At 40.4% G+C, this 13,412-nt stretch overlaps 1 protein-coding gene across 2 annotated transcripts in view; it reads left to right on the top strand.

The window, feature by feature from the left end:
• Window positions 1-13,412, top strand: part of LOC145999383 (glycine receptor subunit alpha-4-like) — a 110,946-nt gene that overhangs the window by 55,796 nt on the left and 41,738 nt on the right. For both annotated transcript variants that reach the window (XM_083136327.1, XM_083136328.1), the window contains one exon: window positions 10,618-10,700. In XM_083136327.1, coding sequence (XP_082992453.1) covers window positions 10,618-10,700 — 83 coding nt within the window. The remainder of the gene's footprint in view (window positions 1-10,617; window positions 10,701-13,412) is intronic.

Genomic DNA, 13,412 nt, shown 5'->3' on the forward strand with positions numbered 1-13,412 from the left:
GAACAAAAGGAAAACAACGAATGAATCGTGCTTTCGGTGCAGATATTAAACTTGCGTGTTTAAACCTATCGTAAGCTGACGGAATGAAACGTGATTATACCTAAGGGGAGGGCTTGATTGATTATACTATTCGCAATACTTCATCGTTATTTAATGAAAAAAATTACAACCAGTTTTGCCTTAATTTAAACAACCTTTTTAACTTTTATCGCTATTTAGTGATTTAGTGATTTGCGATGTTGAATAATGCTGAAGATTGTTTATTTAAACATTAAGGAATGCCGTAACTTGAAATATAAATATCATAATATAAATACACATGAAATTTAAGGTATTTAAAATTCAAAGCTAGAAAACGCAAAAGGAGGAATATTAAGCTACCCTTTAATAAATAGCTGAAGCAGACATAAATATATGGATAATAACAAAAAAATCTCGTTAATATGTGAAATACTCCACGCCTTGAATACCGCTTACGTCTCGTTCTACTTTTCATTACAAGTTGGCTTACGCCTAACTATGGTGTTTTAACAAACTAAAAGTCATGCAGACTAAGTCATTCTTATGTCATTGCGCTACAATGACAGTGTCATTCCTCTTGCTACGGGTACCTCTGTGTACACAATTAATTCGTAGGGGAAGACATAACCTTAAAACTAATGGAAGGGAGCGTCACACTTACTACCTTTAGTAGCGGACATCATTGCTCCTCTATTCCTTAAAACATATATATAAACACTTGCGCACTCTTTTATATTTCACTACCGGTATTTCTGCGCGTACAACTAAAAACACCTATTATTATTCCTTAGCTAGAACATTGAATCAACGAGCGGGTTATACTCTAACCGAATGGTAGCGTCACTCTTACTACTTACGCCAGCGTATAGTAGCGGACATATAATTGCTCCTCTATTCCTAGAAATATAATTAGCGTTTCGTTTTTTTCATATATTAACTTTACTTTAGTAAAAAAAATATTCCTTAAACAAGGTAAAAATAAAAATGCTCTGCGACTGACTCGTGTATTCTCTCGACTATCTCCCTATCAATTTGCACTACAATTATTAGTACCAAGGCTCCCATCTTCGGGGCGAGGAGATTTCAGTCATTTTAAATTACGAGTGAGTCGACCACTGATCCTTGTGCATTTCAAAACTATACGTGATAAAATTAAATATCCTCCTTGCGATAATCTTTAACAGTTTAACTTAAAACACATAAACACAAACGGCGTTACTTTTCGGATCATTAACAAGTTACGGTCTGTTTTAAAAATATATATGAAATTGAAACTTTAAAGGACTTTAATTAATTAAAAACACAATTGACTTCAGCAATACTCTCTGCTGTGACCCACTAAGTACACACACCATGGTGTGATTGAGTCGTATCGTTTATAGCCGAAATATCATAAGTTACGCACCAAATTTACGTTAAAAAAAATACCAAATTGTTCAAGAGACTACTGCAAAAACAAGGGTCATCAAAATCAAGTGCCACTTTCAAAATTTAGATAAAATCCTGGGAATTGATGAAAATTTCCCAGGTGGTAGTTTTGTCATAGCCATCAGGGCCTGACCGAAGGTACCGGGTTCGAGCGAACCACGGCGTTACTAGGAGCGGAATGACAAGGCTCGTCGGTAGACGTGCCCGGGCTGGCCAAATTCTGGGCGGAATATGACACTCGAATGTCCGACATCGAACCTTCCGGCGCGCGGAATGACGGACGTACCTTATGCCACATCGCACCGACGCGGAAAACCGCGACGAAGCAAGAGCGCAGAGCTGTTGCCTCATTGCCCGTGGCTACCAAAGGAAACATTCTATTTTCGTTTCCTCCGCATTGTAATGTGCTTTAATGCAGCGGGTGATTAGCCTATTGGGTGGGTGTGGTGGGTAAGGACTGAATTAAAGCTGATTATCGACATTAACCATCATTAACATTAAAACTGCGTGCTACGCAGCTTTCCCCAAAAATAAAGATTCGCGAAGAAAAAAAACAATTCTGACATGTCACTATTTAACAAATTTCAATTTTCATTTATTTCAGAGTGAAATAAATGAAAAAATTCCGCAACTCCACTACGTAGCTCTAATTTTCATCACATTTCCGTAAAATGGATGAAAAGCCCAAGCATCTCACCACGTAGCGATGCCTATCCTTTCAATTTTCGTTTATTTCAAATTATATAAATGAATAAAAATTCCGCAACTTCACTACGATGCCTATCCTTTCAATTTTCATGTCTGTTTAGGAAAACAAGGCATGACGCTTTTCATTTCCAAAAGAAAATGAAAATGACCGCATCAATCCACCACGTAGCGTTCCTCTGAACGCGGGGATCTTAAATAGGGATGTACTATTAGTACTAGTTGATGGTAGAGACAGCCCTGAACGGGCAGGTACAAATATCTAACAATTCATTAAAATAGACTCATGATTCGTTTCTAGACTGAAGTGAGCAATGCAAATGGCAGAATGGGTGTAGACTAGCTTACCCTGTTCGGTTTAGAAATAAGACCAGTAGCTCCTGCTTCTCCGATGATTCCAGATTAAAAGACCCCGTGTCGCTCTCATGCGCACGTATTTAAACACTCGCTTGGCCTCTCGTCACCTCTTACCAAAGGCCAGTGTTCTTACCATTTCCTGTAGAATGCTTATTCTACACATTCTGAGCAGGAGCTGACAAGGTCTGCCAGGGTCAATATTTCTTAATCGAACGGGGTATGGTACGAAGGTCCACCTCGGCAAAAAACCCAAACTCGTCGCACTCTTTTTCGATGTCGTGGTATAAAGGATCAGCCCACTCAAACTGTCCTGTTGGGAGTGGCTGCATCATGGAGTGCCCGTAAAGATTATTCACGTCAGTGTACATGATGTAGCTTGATGGTTGGGAGGGGTCGTAACCAGTGGCCATGTGGTGATTGTTGGCGTGTGCGAAGCGTTGCGACACTTGGACCATGCCGCCCCGGATAGCTTTCTCGATGAAAAGCATGATATCATTATCGGAGATAAGTGAAAGTTTAACTTTAGTCAGCAGGAGCATGGCCGACCATGCCAGTCCAGGAAGGCTGTAAAAATATACAGGGTCCAGGTTGTAAATGTTTATCGCAGTTGCCCGAAACGCCTGGAACACATCGGCAAGAAGCGTCACATCAAGCTTCAGGTATGCATCGTGGTAATCACCGAAAGTTCGGCAACCCAACTTGACCCACATAGACTGAGCATGCTTGTATTCCTCGTCGGTAATACCTGAACCTCTCAGCTGGCTGTAGAACTTATCCTGGGGAGGCAGCAACTCTTCTTCGAACTTGGAAGGGTCGGTGACGTATTCGTAGGGGTAGACCCCTTTACGTCTGATGAGTGCGACATCTAAGTTCGGGAAACTTGATGTGGTAATGGCTAGTTGGTCGTCTCTGAGCTTCCCAGCAAGAGTATCGAGGCTTGCCTGGAGGAACCTTAGAGAGTCGAGGAACCGAAGCTCGATGCTGCTGCTTGAGTCGGGGATCGGCACCCACTTGCTGATGCTAATATAACGCTCCTCGTTCTGTGCCAGGACATTGATTCTCGCATTGTCGTACCCTAGATGTGTGACCAAGTGATGGAAATCATATCCCGAGCCATTGTGAAAAAAGACCGGTATGAAGCGCGGGTCCCTGGCTCTCAAGTTACATCCGTTGCACCACGGGCCAATGTAGCTTCCGCTCCCATAATGGTCATGGTGGTGGACCTTTTTGTTATCGTCAGTGAAGACCGAGTTGCAAACAGGACAATTTAGAGCTATTTCGTGCTGATGCTTGTTTTTGGGAGACAGAGGCAGCATGGGCTTGGGGGCCAACAGCACCTTCCCTATCTTGATGGCTTCCTGTTGCATTCTCTCCAGGAAGTGTTTGACCGGGTCGGGACCGCGATACACATAGCGCTCGGAGGCAATATGTTGGTCTCGCCACACCACAACATAGGAGTAACTCGAGGCCTCGTGGATTTGGAAAGGAATGGTAGAGGATGTTTCGGGGTTGGGATGGCAGTTAGACAGAGGTTGAAGAAAGGCCTCGAAGTCTGCTACAATATAGGCAGGATGCTTCACCATAGCACTGTGCATGCGAAAACACTCTACTGCACCAGGTTTGGGCTGGATAGTTCGTGCAGGCTTGTTGGTACCACAGTAGAACATGTGGTCAGCTAGCTTCTCAGCAGCAATGTTGGGTCCTTGAAAGTGTTTGAATTTATAATGGTTTCGGTTGTCGAAAGTGGACAGGCACCTGCGACACACCACGATGTGACCATTATGTCTATTTTTCTGATTTCAAACAAGTCTGGAAAGAGAGCGAATAAGGGTGTAATGGTGATGGGTTTCGTCCTTGATGAGCAGGAGGTTGATTTCTCGTACCTCGTTGTTGTTGCTCACGTTGCTCACCCGGATGGGGTGGACCTCATTTTTGTTCTCGGTGAGACCGTAAACATTGATGGCTAATTGCAGGCCCAACAAGTCACGAGCACGAACCTCAAACTTGTGAATATGCGAGACTTCTACAGGGTAGGCAATCCCGGCCATTGCATCCTCCAGTTCCGACTCATACTGCTTGTAGTGGTTAACACGGTACGAGTGGTTTTCCCTAGGTATAGGGTGTAATGCTGCCAGCACCGACCAGAGGAAGCATTTGGTGTCTTTGTTCTGAATATTGAGAACAGCTTTTTTTGTTTTAACCTTGCGTGGCAGGGCAATATAGCTAGACCCTGCCAGTGGCAGGAACTTACTAAGGTTCAGACAAAGTTCGTGGGGGTCGCCACACAGCGAACCGCCCGAGCCTTCAGTCTGATGTTTCTCGTGCTTTGCCACAAGCTTCTCGACAAACTTGTCGTAGATGCTGTCGAGGTCAGTGATATCTGCCTGATGTAGTGTTTTTGCTTTTGTCGCATGGAAGAATTTATATATTTCATCAGACGGTTTCTTATACTTGCAGCATAGCACAGCATAGAATTTAGTGGAGTATGTAGCCAATGCATCGTTGAGGATGGATATTATCTTAGCTCGCTCGCTCTCCAGAAAACTACGCACATCGTAGAAGCTGTCTGATGTTATGTTAAAGTCTTCTAATAAATGCTCAAACGCAAATCGGTCTGCTTTCTTCGCCAGCTTGACGCGTTTGGCAGGTGGCGATGCATCGAGGGAGGTTACTTCTACCTTTCGCTTGGAAGGTTGCGGTAGAGATGTTCCAGTGCTCTTGCAAGTAAGCTGGTGTCGCTTGAAGTTGGCAATAGATTTATTTATTCCACACTTAGAGCACAGTTTGGTCGCACATATTCGCTTTCCCGGCACACAAGTACGACAGTGCCTTTGAAAATGTTTACTTGACACAGCAATTTGGCACGTAGGGCAATTTTTTTCAGAACGCATAATGCAGAGATTTTTTGGGGGTATGTTATTTAATACCGAATGCTGTGCAATGCAAAATATAATTGTTCACTTTTTTTTAAACTATTCTCTATGACCTTATTTGGGTTTTTTTTCGTCAAATTATATGCTTCTAGTCTCCTATACAATACAATATACGTACAATATTGTCAAAAGTATCATATTTGAGCAGGTCGCTTGTCACCTAAACACTACAGCTCACAGGTTGGTAAAATCTGACATGAAAGCAGATAATACGCTTAAGTCTTATTTATATATAATTTTCACGGGCGTACAATATTGTCAACAGTATCATATTTGAGCAGGTCGCTTGTCACCTAAACACTACAGCTCACAGGTTGGTAAAATCTGACATGAAAGCAGATAATACGCTTAAGTCTTATTTATATGTAATTTTCACAGACGTACAATATTGTCAACAGTATCATATTTGAGCAGGTCGCTTGTCACCTAAACACTACAGCTCACAGGTTGGTAAAATCTGACATGAAAGCAGATAATACGCTTAAGTCTTATTTATATATAATTTTCACGGGCGTACAATATTGTCAACAGTATCATATTTGAGCAGGTCGTTTGTCACCTAAACACTACAGCTCACAGGTTGGTAAAATCTGACATGAAAGCAGATAATACGCTTAAGTCTTATTTATATATAATTTTCACGGGCGTACAATATTGTCAACAGTATCATATTTGAGCAGGTCGCTTGTCACCTAAACACTACAGCTCACAGGTTGGCAAAATCTGACATGAAAGCAGATAATACGCTTAAGTCTTATTTATATGTAATTTTCACGGACGTACAATATTGTCAACAGTATCATATTTGAGCAGGTCGCTTGTCACCTAAACACTACAGCTCACAGGTTGGTAAAATCTGACATGAAAGCAGATAATACGCTTAAGTCTTATTTATATATAATTTTCACGGGCGTACAATATTGTCAACAGTATCATATTTGAGCAGGTCGCTTGTCACCTAAACACTACAGCTCACAGGTTGGTAAAATCTGACATGAAAGCAGATAATACGCTTAAGTCTTATTTATATGTAATTTTCACGGACGTACAATATTGTCAACAGTATCATATTTGAGCAGGTCGCTTGTCACCTAAACACTACAGCTCACAGGTTGGTAAAATCTGACATGAAAGCAGATAATACGCTTAAGTCTTATGTCTTATTTATATATAATTTTCACGGACGTACAATATTGTTAAGAGCGTCAGTTTCCGTAGAGCTCTCTTTTTCCATCTTCCCTCTATACAGTGAAGCTGTAGAAGACACAGTTAGCTAACCTAGCATACAACATACTTTCCTAATTAATATGGATATTGTCACACATTCCTCTTATTTTATACTGTTGTAAATGGAAAAGATTATGTACGGTAAATGTTTTGTACATTATAGGGAAAAAATGCAAAATATCCCCCAACTTTAATTCGATCCACCTCTGAATCGAATTTTTTACATATTTTCACGCCGCCATATGTTGTTCTATTTTGCTTCTTTTACTTGCCTTGCTTAATCAACTCTCGCTAATTAGCATTTTTTTTTGGAAGAAGTCAAATAGAACAACATATGGCGGTATGAGAAATATGCAAATTAAAGGATATTTTAGTAATATAAGGGCCCTAGCAATTAGCTTCGTCGACTAAGAGTACTCTTTTAAACATCTTCAGCTAGATCGTATTACTACGCAAGGACGTTTAAAATTTTTGGGTGTTGAAAAAGTTTGACTTACTTTTTATTTCTATTGTTTGCTAATAGATGGCGCTAATAGTACCCCCTCCCCTCCCTCTCCCCTCTTCTCCTCTGCTGTATGACAAATAGCACAAACATAAAAATCAAGATTTTGGAGAGCAAAACATAAAATTTGCATGCATCTGATGTCGAACTAGGAACTTTTATCTTTCGGGGAGTCAATGTTATTTTTTTACTCAGTCGTCATATAACATGAACACACGCAAATATTCACATGTGTTTTTTATTATTTTGTGTTCGGTAAGTACAAGTATATTCTTACATAAATTATTGTTTAATTTAATAAATTGTAAACTCGGAGCCTGCTATACTAACACTTCTTCTGTCTATTGAAAGCGAATGTTGCGTGCATGCGGAAATAACACAGAAAAAAAAAAGCGCATGGAAGCAATTTAAAATCAGTGGAGCAAGGTTAGTATTACGAGAGCGTAAAAACATGTGCTTTCATTCAACTTCGAAAAATAAGAATAAATGTGTGCATACAGAACACATATGCTTTCTTTTCACAGTTGTAAAATCATATAAATTGTACATGAAGTAAGTTACGGGAAGGCTCTCTTTTTTATGTCTGTGTATATGTTGTACAATTAGGTACAAGTATTGTACAATTAGGTACAAATTGTTGTACAATTATTTTCCCCAGTTGTCCAGTTGGAGTTGGGGGCATAACACTGGTACTATTTGTAATCACAGTGCTTACTCATGTATTTTGTTTAATATTTTATTTCAAATTCACTGTCAGAAACTAGTGTTGCCAGTTTTTGGATGTAGGTTTACCTACTCTGTTGGTTGTCACTGTCAAGCTTTTAGTATTCGTACAGCATAAAAAGTTATAACCCCCCTCTCAAAATATATATATTGTATACGCCAAGATGCTCAATAGCCTAGCAACACATCATGAAAAAACATGCCAAGAGAACCCAGTGGGTTAGGTTAGGTTAGGTTAGGTTAGGTTAGGTTATGTGTTAGGTTAAGGTAGGTTAGGTTATGTGTTAGGTTAGGTTAGGTTAGGTTAGGTTATGTGTTAGGTTAGGTTAGGTTAGGTTAGGTTACGTTAGGTTAGGTTAGGTTATGTGTTAGGTTAGGTTAGGTTAGGTTAGGTTATGTTAGGTTAGGTTAGGTTATGTGTTAGGTTAGGTTAGGTTAGGTTAGGTTAGGTTATGTGTTAGGTTAGGTTAGGTTAGGTTAGGTTATGTGTTAGGTTAGGTTAGGTTAGGTTAGGTTAGGTTAGGTTAGGTTAGGTTAGGTTAGGTTAGGTGAATTTAGGAATGTTGGTTGCTACGTGCTTGATGCCAGCTTCGAGTTTTGGGTGGTTGTTCTCGAAACCTAAAAGTTCTCCCATGGTGTCCAGGTCCACGGTCTCCGTCGCGGATAGGATATACATTGTATACGCCAAGATGCTCAATAGCCTAGCAACACATCATGAAAAAACATGCCAAGAGAACCCAGTGGGTTTATAAGTCAGTGCTGCCAACTCCTATTTGTAGGTTAGCTTAGCCTGTGAAAGATCATATAGTGGAATTTTTGTAGAGTGGGTAGGTAACACCGACGAGTCTTGACATAAAAAATACGTTGACCCCTCAGGTCCTTTGATGAAAATTTACAGTGAAAAACCCAGTAGGTTAACAACACTGTCAAAAAATCTACGGCAGTATTGCCAGATGTAAACAGAAAACAATAGACCCCCCTCATAACAGGCTACAGTAAGCCCCCTACAGTGTTGCCAACTCTGTGTCCTTAAAATATACATCATAAAAAGCTACAACGAGCCTCAAATAATGATTCGAGCCTCAAATAATGGCTTAGAACCGGGCCACCTGTACTGTAAGGCAAGCCTCAAGCAAGGTTGCCAGCTCCTTGCTTTAGGTTAGGTTAGACAAAAAACCTTGGTGATTTTTTTCGAGTAAGATGTTGGCAACACTGTAACAAAATAGGGGGGGTTTATGCCTTACAAGAGCAAACCATCAAGGCGAGCCCCCCACCGAGCTTTACTTTCGGGCGAGAAAAAGGTTGCCAGCTCCATGCTTTAGGTTAGGTTACCCCAAAAACCTTGGTGATTTTTTCGAGTAAGGAGTTGGCAACACTGAGCCCCAAATGATGATTCTAGCCCCAATTGAGGGCCCAGTACTCTCCAAATGCCTCTACTAGTGGGAATATAATCAAAATGTCCATCAGCTATTCATTGATTTCAAAAAAGCATATGATTCGGTCAAAAGAGATAAACTATAGTATAATATATTAGTAGAGTTTGGAATACCTAAGAAGCTTGTTAGTATGATAAAAGTATGCACCAGTGAAACAGAAAGTATAATTTGTGTGGGTATTAATATGTCTGACAAATTTACAATTCATGATGGGTTAAAACAAGGAGATGCATTATCTCCATTGCTCTTTAATTTTGCCTTAGAATATGCTGTTAGGAAGGTAAAAGAAACTAAAGAAGGACTAAAATTAAATGGTGTGACTCAGTTGTTAGCATATGCAGATGATGTAGACTTACTGGGGGGTGATGTGAATACAATTAAGAATAATGCTAAAATATTTTTCGAAACTGCTAAAGAGATAGGTTTGGAAGTTAACAAAGAGAAAACTAAATATATGCTTACAGGCCGAAACCAAGTGTTAGGTAATAATCAAAATCTAATTATTGATAACAACTCGTTTGAACCAGTTTCCAAATTCAAATACTTACGAGTAATATTAACAAATGAAAATTATATTAAAGAGGAAATAAAAAGTAGGCTTAATTCAGGAAATGCATGTTACTTCTCTCTTCATAAACTTTTATCTTCTCGTTTAATATCTAAGAAACTAAAAGTTAAAATATACAAAACAGTAATTTTGCCTGTAGTATTATATGGATGTGAAACTTGGTCCCTTACATTGAAAGAGGAACATAAATTGAGAGTATTTGAAAATAAGATCCTTAGGAAAATCTTTGGACCTAAAAGGGATGAGGAGACAGGTGAGTGGAGAAGGTTACATAATTTAGAACTACATAATTTGTATTCATGTCCAGATATTATTAGAATAATTAAATCAAGAAGACTTAGGTGGGCAGGCCATGTGGCACGAATGGGAGAGGAAAGAGGAGTTTACAGGATTCTTGTTGGGAAACCTGATGGTAAGAGACCTGTCGGAAGGCCAAGACGAAGATGGAGGGACAACGTTGAGATGCATTTAAAGGAAATCGGTAGGGATGGAAAAGAGTATATAGATCTTGCTCAAGATAGGGAAACATGGAAGGCCTGTGTTGCTGCAGCCATGAACCTTCGGGTTTAAGAAGGCTAGAGAGTTAGTTAGTTAGTTATACATATTGCTTTACTTTGTTTTCTTTTTTAATTCATTTTTTGTTCTGTATTCCTTTGTTCTAATTTGTTTGTTGATATCTAAATGCGTGTCTACCTTCTCTAATGTTAATATTTTCAGGGGAACTATATACCTGACGTGCCCGTTTGAGTTTGGACTGTATCCTCTGGACGTGCAGAAGTGCCGATGGTTTCTGTATCCGAGTAAGTAGCCCACTTGAGGTTTTAATTATCTTCTGGGTGCAATCGATTTTTTCCTTTACTTCACTACAGTTGCAAGTGCTGTGTGAAACGGTAAACTTCTCCAAGTGAACAGAAAGTAATGTTAAGACCTTTAGCTAATGTAAGAAAAATTATCTTTACTTAGAACGGAACTATCCCCTCCAATAAATATGAAGCTTACTCGATCAATGCTTGTTATGTTCCAACAATAAATAACCGTCCTCTGACTGAATATTGATTCTGATTGGCCACTCGCAGACAAACCAACAGTAAGAAATACGAACTAGTTGCCAAATCTAGTTACCAAGATAATTGAATATCTTTTTACTTTTAGACAAGAATCATTTTTGTTTAAAGTAAGACTTGAAGCTTTCCTGGCCACGAATGATGAATAGATTCTCTCGGGCTATCGACCAGGTGAGTTGTGGAAAGGATCCAAGCCTTCGAGAGCTAACGTCACTCTGATCTTCAGGGTAGAAGTTCAGTTGATAATAAACCTTTTCCTGCTCCCATAAAAATAAGCAATAATTAGGCTGGAGAGGTCAATGAACTAACCGATCTCTAACTACGCACTGGTAATGATCAGGCTGGAAAGTTCATACGAACTAACCGAACTCTGAGTAAATTTCAAGACCCGAGATAGAAGAGCAGTCCTGAGCGTCAACCCGGCGTATAAGGATTGGATAAAAAGTAATGGCAACACTGGTATAATTGGTACTTGACTGTATTGGCAGAGGAGCACGTGTTACATTCCATCAATGTAATCGCCCCCCCCCCCATCTCTACGACCTTCTGCCACACGTATGGAAGGCGTCGTACACCGTCAGCGCGTCCATCTCTGTCGATGTCCCGCAGTGACCGCCCTATAGCACGTATGATGGCTTCGCGCGTGTCGTACTGCTTCCCGCCCAGTGGTTCCTTCATTTTGACAAAACGGTCGTAATCACACGGTCTCATACCGGTGAATACGGCGGATGTTCCAGTACCTCCCACTACCAGTTATGCAGGAGCGCCGTCACATTGTTCGCAGTGTGACACATTGCATTGTCAAGCAGGATGATGGGACACCGTGCCGTCGCTTCCTTCTTAATGCGAGACGAAGGTGGTGTTGCAAGAAGGTGCAGAAGTAGGCTGCGTTGACCGTCTGCCTGAGAGACGTTGTTCTTCTTGCCTAAACATATTGTTAGGGCGCTTGCACTCTCGTCCTCTGCTTCAGAGCACTGCTGTTTTTGACTGAATAACATACAATCGCTCCCACTCACTATACTTCCTCGTCTGACATTCCTTTATCAGCCACGAAACGCTTGTGGCGCTGTGACTCACCCCTTTCACCGGGACAGCAGTGTTGCCATTACTTTTTATCCAACCCTTGTATATACGTTCGTGGAGGGTGATCCCGGTGAAGATGGCTGACCAATGGGGTTGCGTGTCTGCTACGTGCGCGTTTCTGGTTAACTAACGCTAAACAGGCTGGGTCCAGTTCGAACCCCGTGTCGCGATTAAGATTGTCTTTTCTTCATAAATGGCTATTGCTTCCTTGATAATACGGTCCCAGTAGTTTGAAGTTTTGGCTATGATTTCTGTGTTGCTGAAATCTGGTCTATGTCTCTCGTTGATTGAATGCTCTGCTAGTCCCGACTTTTCAGGGTGGAAACACTTAATGTTGCTTTGGTGTTCTTTACAGCGCTGTTCTATTGCCCTACCCGTTTGCCCAATGTATGCTTTCCCGCATTTGCAGGTAATACAGTAGACTCCCCGTGTTTTAAATCCTAACTCATCCTTGGGGTTGCTTAGTAGGATCCTGATCTTCGGAGGTGGTTTGTGAATGGTGTTTGCGTTATGTTTGTTTAGAATTCGGCTGATAACTCAGGAGAGATTTCCGGTGTAAGGAAGGATGGCTATCTTCTGGTCAGCTTTGTCCGTGTCCCCTGGTGTGTCCGGATTCCCCGATGTGTCCGAATTCCCTGGTGTGCTGGGCTTCTTGGACAGTACTCGTTTTAATGTCATGTTGATGTGTTCCGATACGCGTTCTGTTTGAAAGCTGTGCGAAGATGTTGTATTTCTTCTGATAGATGCTCCGCGTCGTTGATGCAGATGGCCCGGTGAAATAAAGTAGAGAGAATTGTAGCTCGTTGAGATGCGTGGTGAAAACTGTTGGCATTGAGATATAGATTGGTGTGAGTCGGTTTCCGGTATATACTGTGTCCCAAGGATCCGTCTGGCTTGAGTCTGATGAAAATATTCATGAAGTAAGCAAATTTTCGAATTTTCAAAGGTTTAAAGTGCAATCACTGTCATCAGATTGAACAGTTTTAAAATTGACAGTTATATAAAAAAAATAACATTTTATTATTTTTGTTCTTGGTGGCTGAAAAGGAATAAAAGAGACTTCTTTATCTGTTACCCACACATTGAGTGTTTACAAGAGGAGTTGGTGAACTGTTTTCAGTGCATTTAAATATAATTTCCACAAAAAAATTAAACTTGTTTCATAACGAGACTTCTGGACTAACAAGGTTTTTACCAAATGCAAGAAATAATAGGTTATAAATAAAAGTACAATAACTGTAGTTTTCATTAGTAGTAATAACTAAGAGACGGCCTTTAAGGTGCAGAACCTTTCCAAAAATATAGGTTTTCACACCGATCGTTAGAGATATGTATTTTAGGACACGAAATCAAGTAGAATGAACA

The sequence above is a fragment of the Lepisma saccharinum genome, chromosome 15 (assembly GCF_977018435.1).
Source record: "Lepisma saccharinum chromosome 15, izLepSacc3.1, whole genome shotgun sequence".
NCBI classification, from domain to species: domain Eukaryota; kingdom Metazoa; phylum Arthropoda; class Insecta; order Zygentoma; family Lepismatidae; genus Lepisma; species Lepisma saccharinum.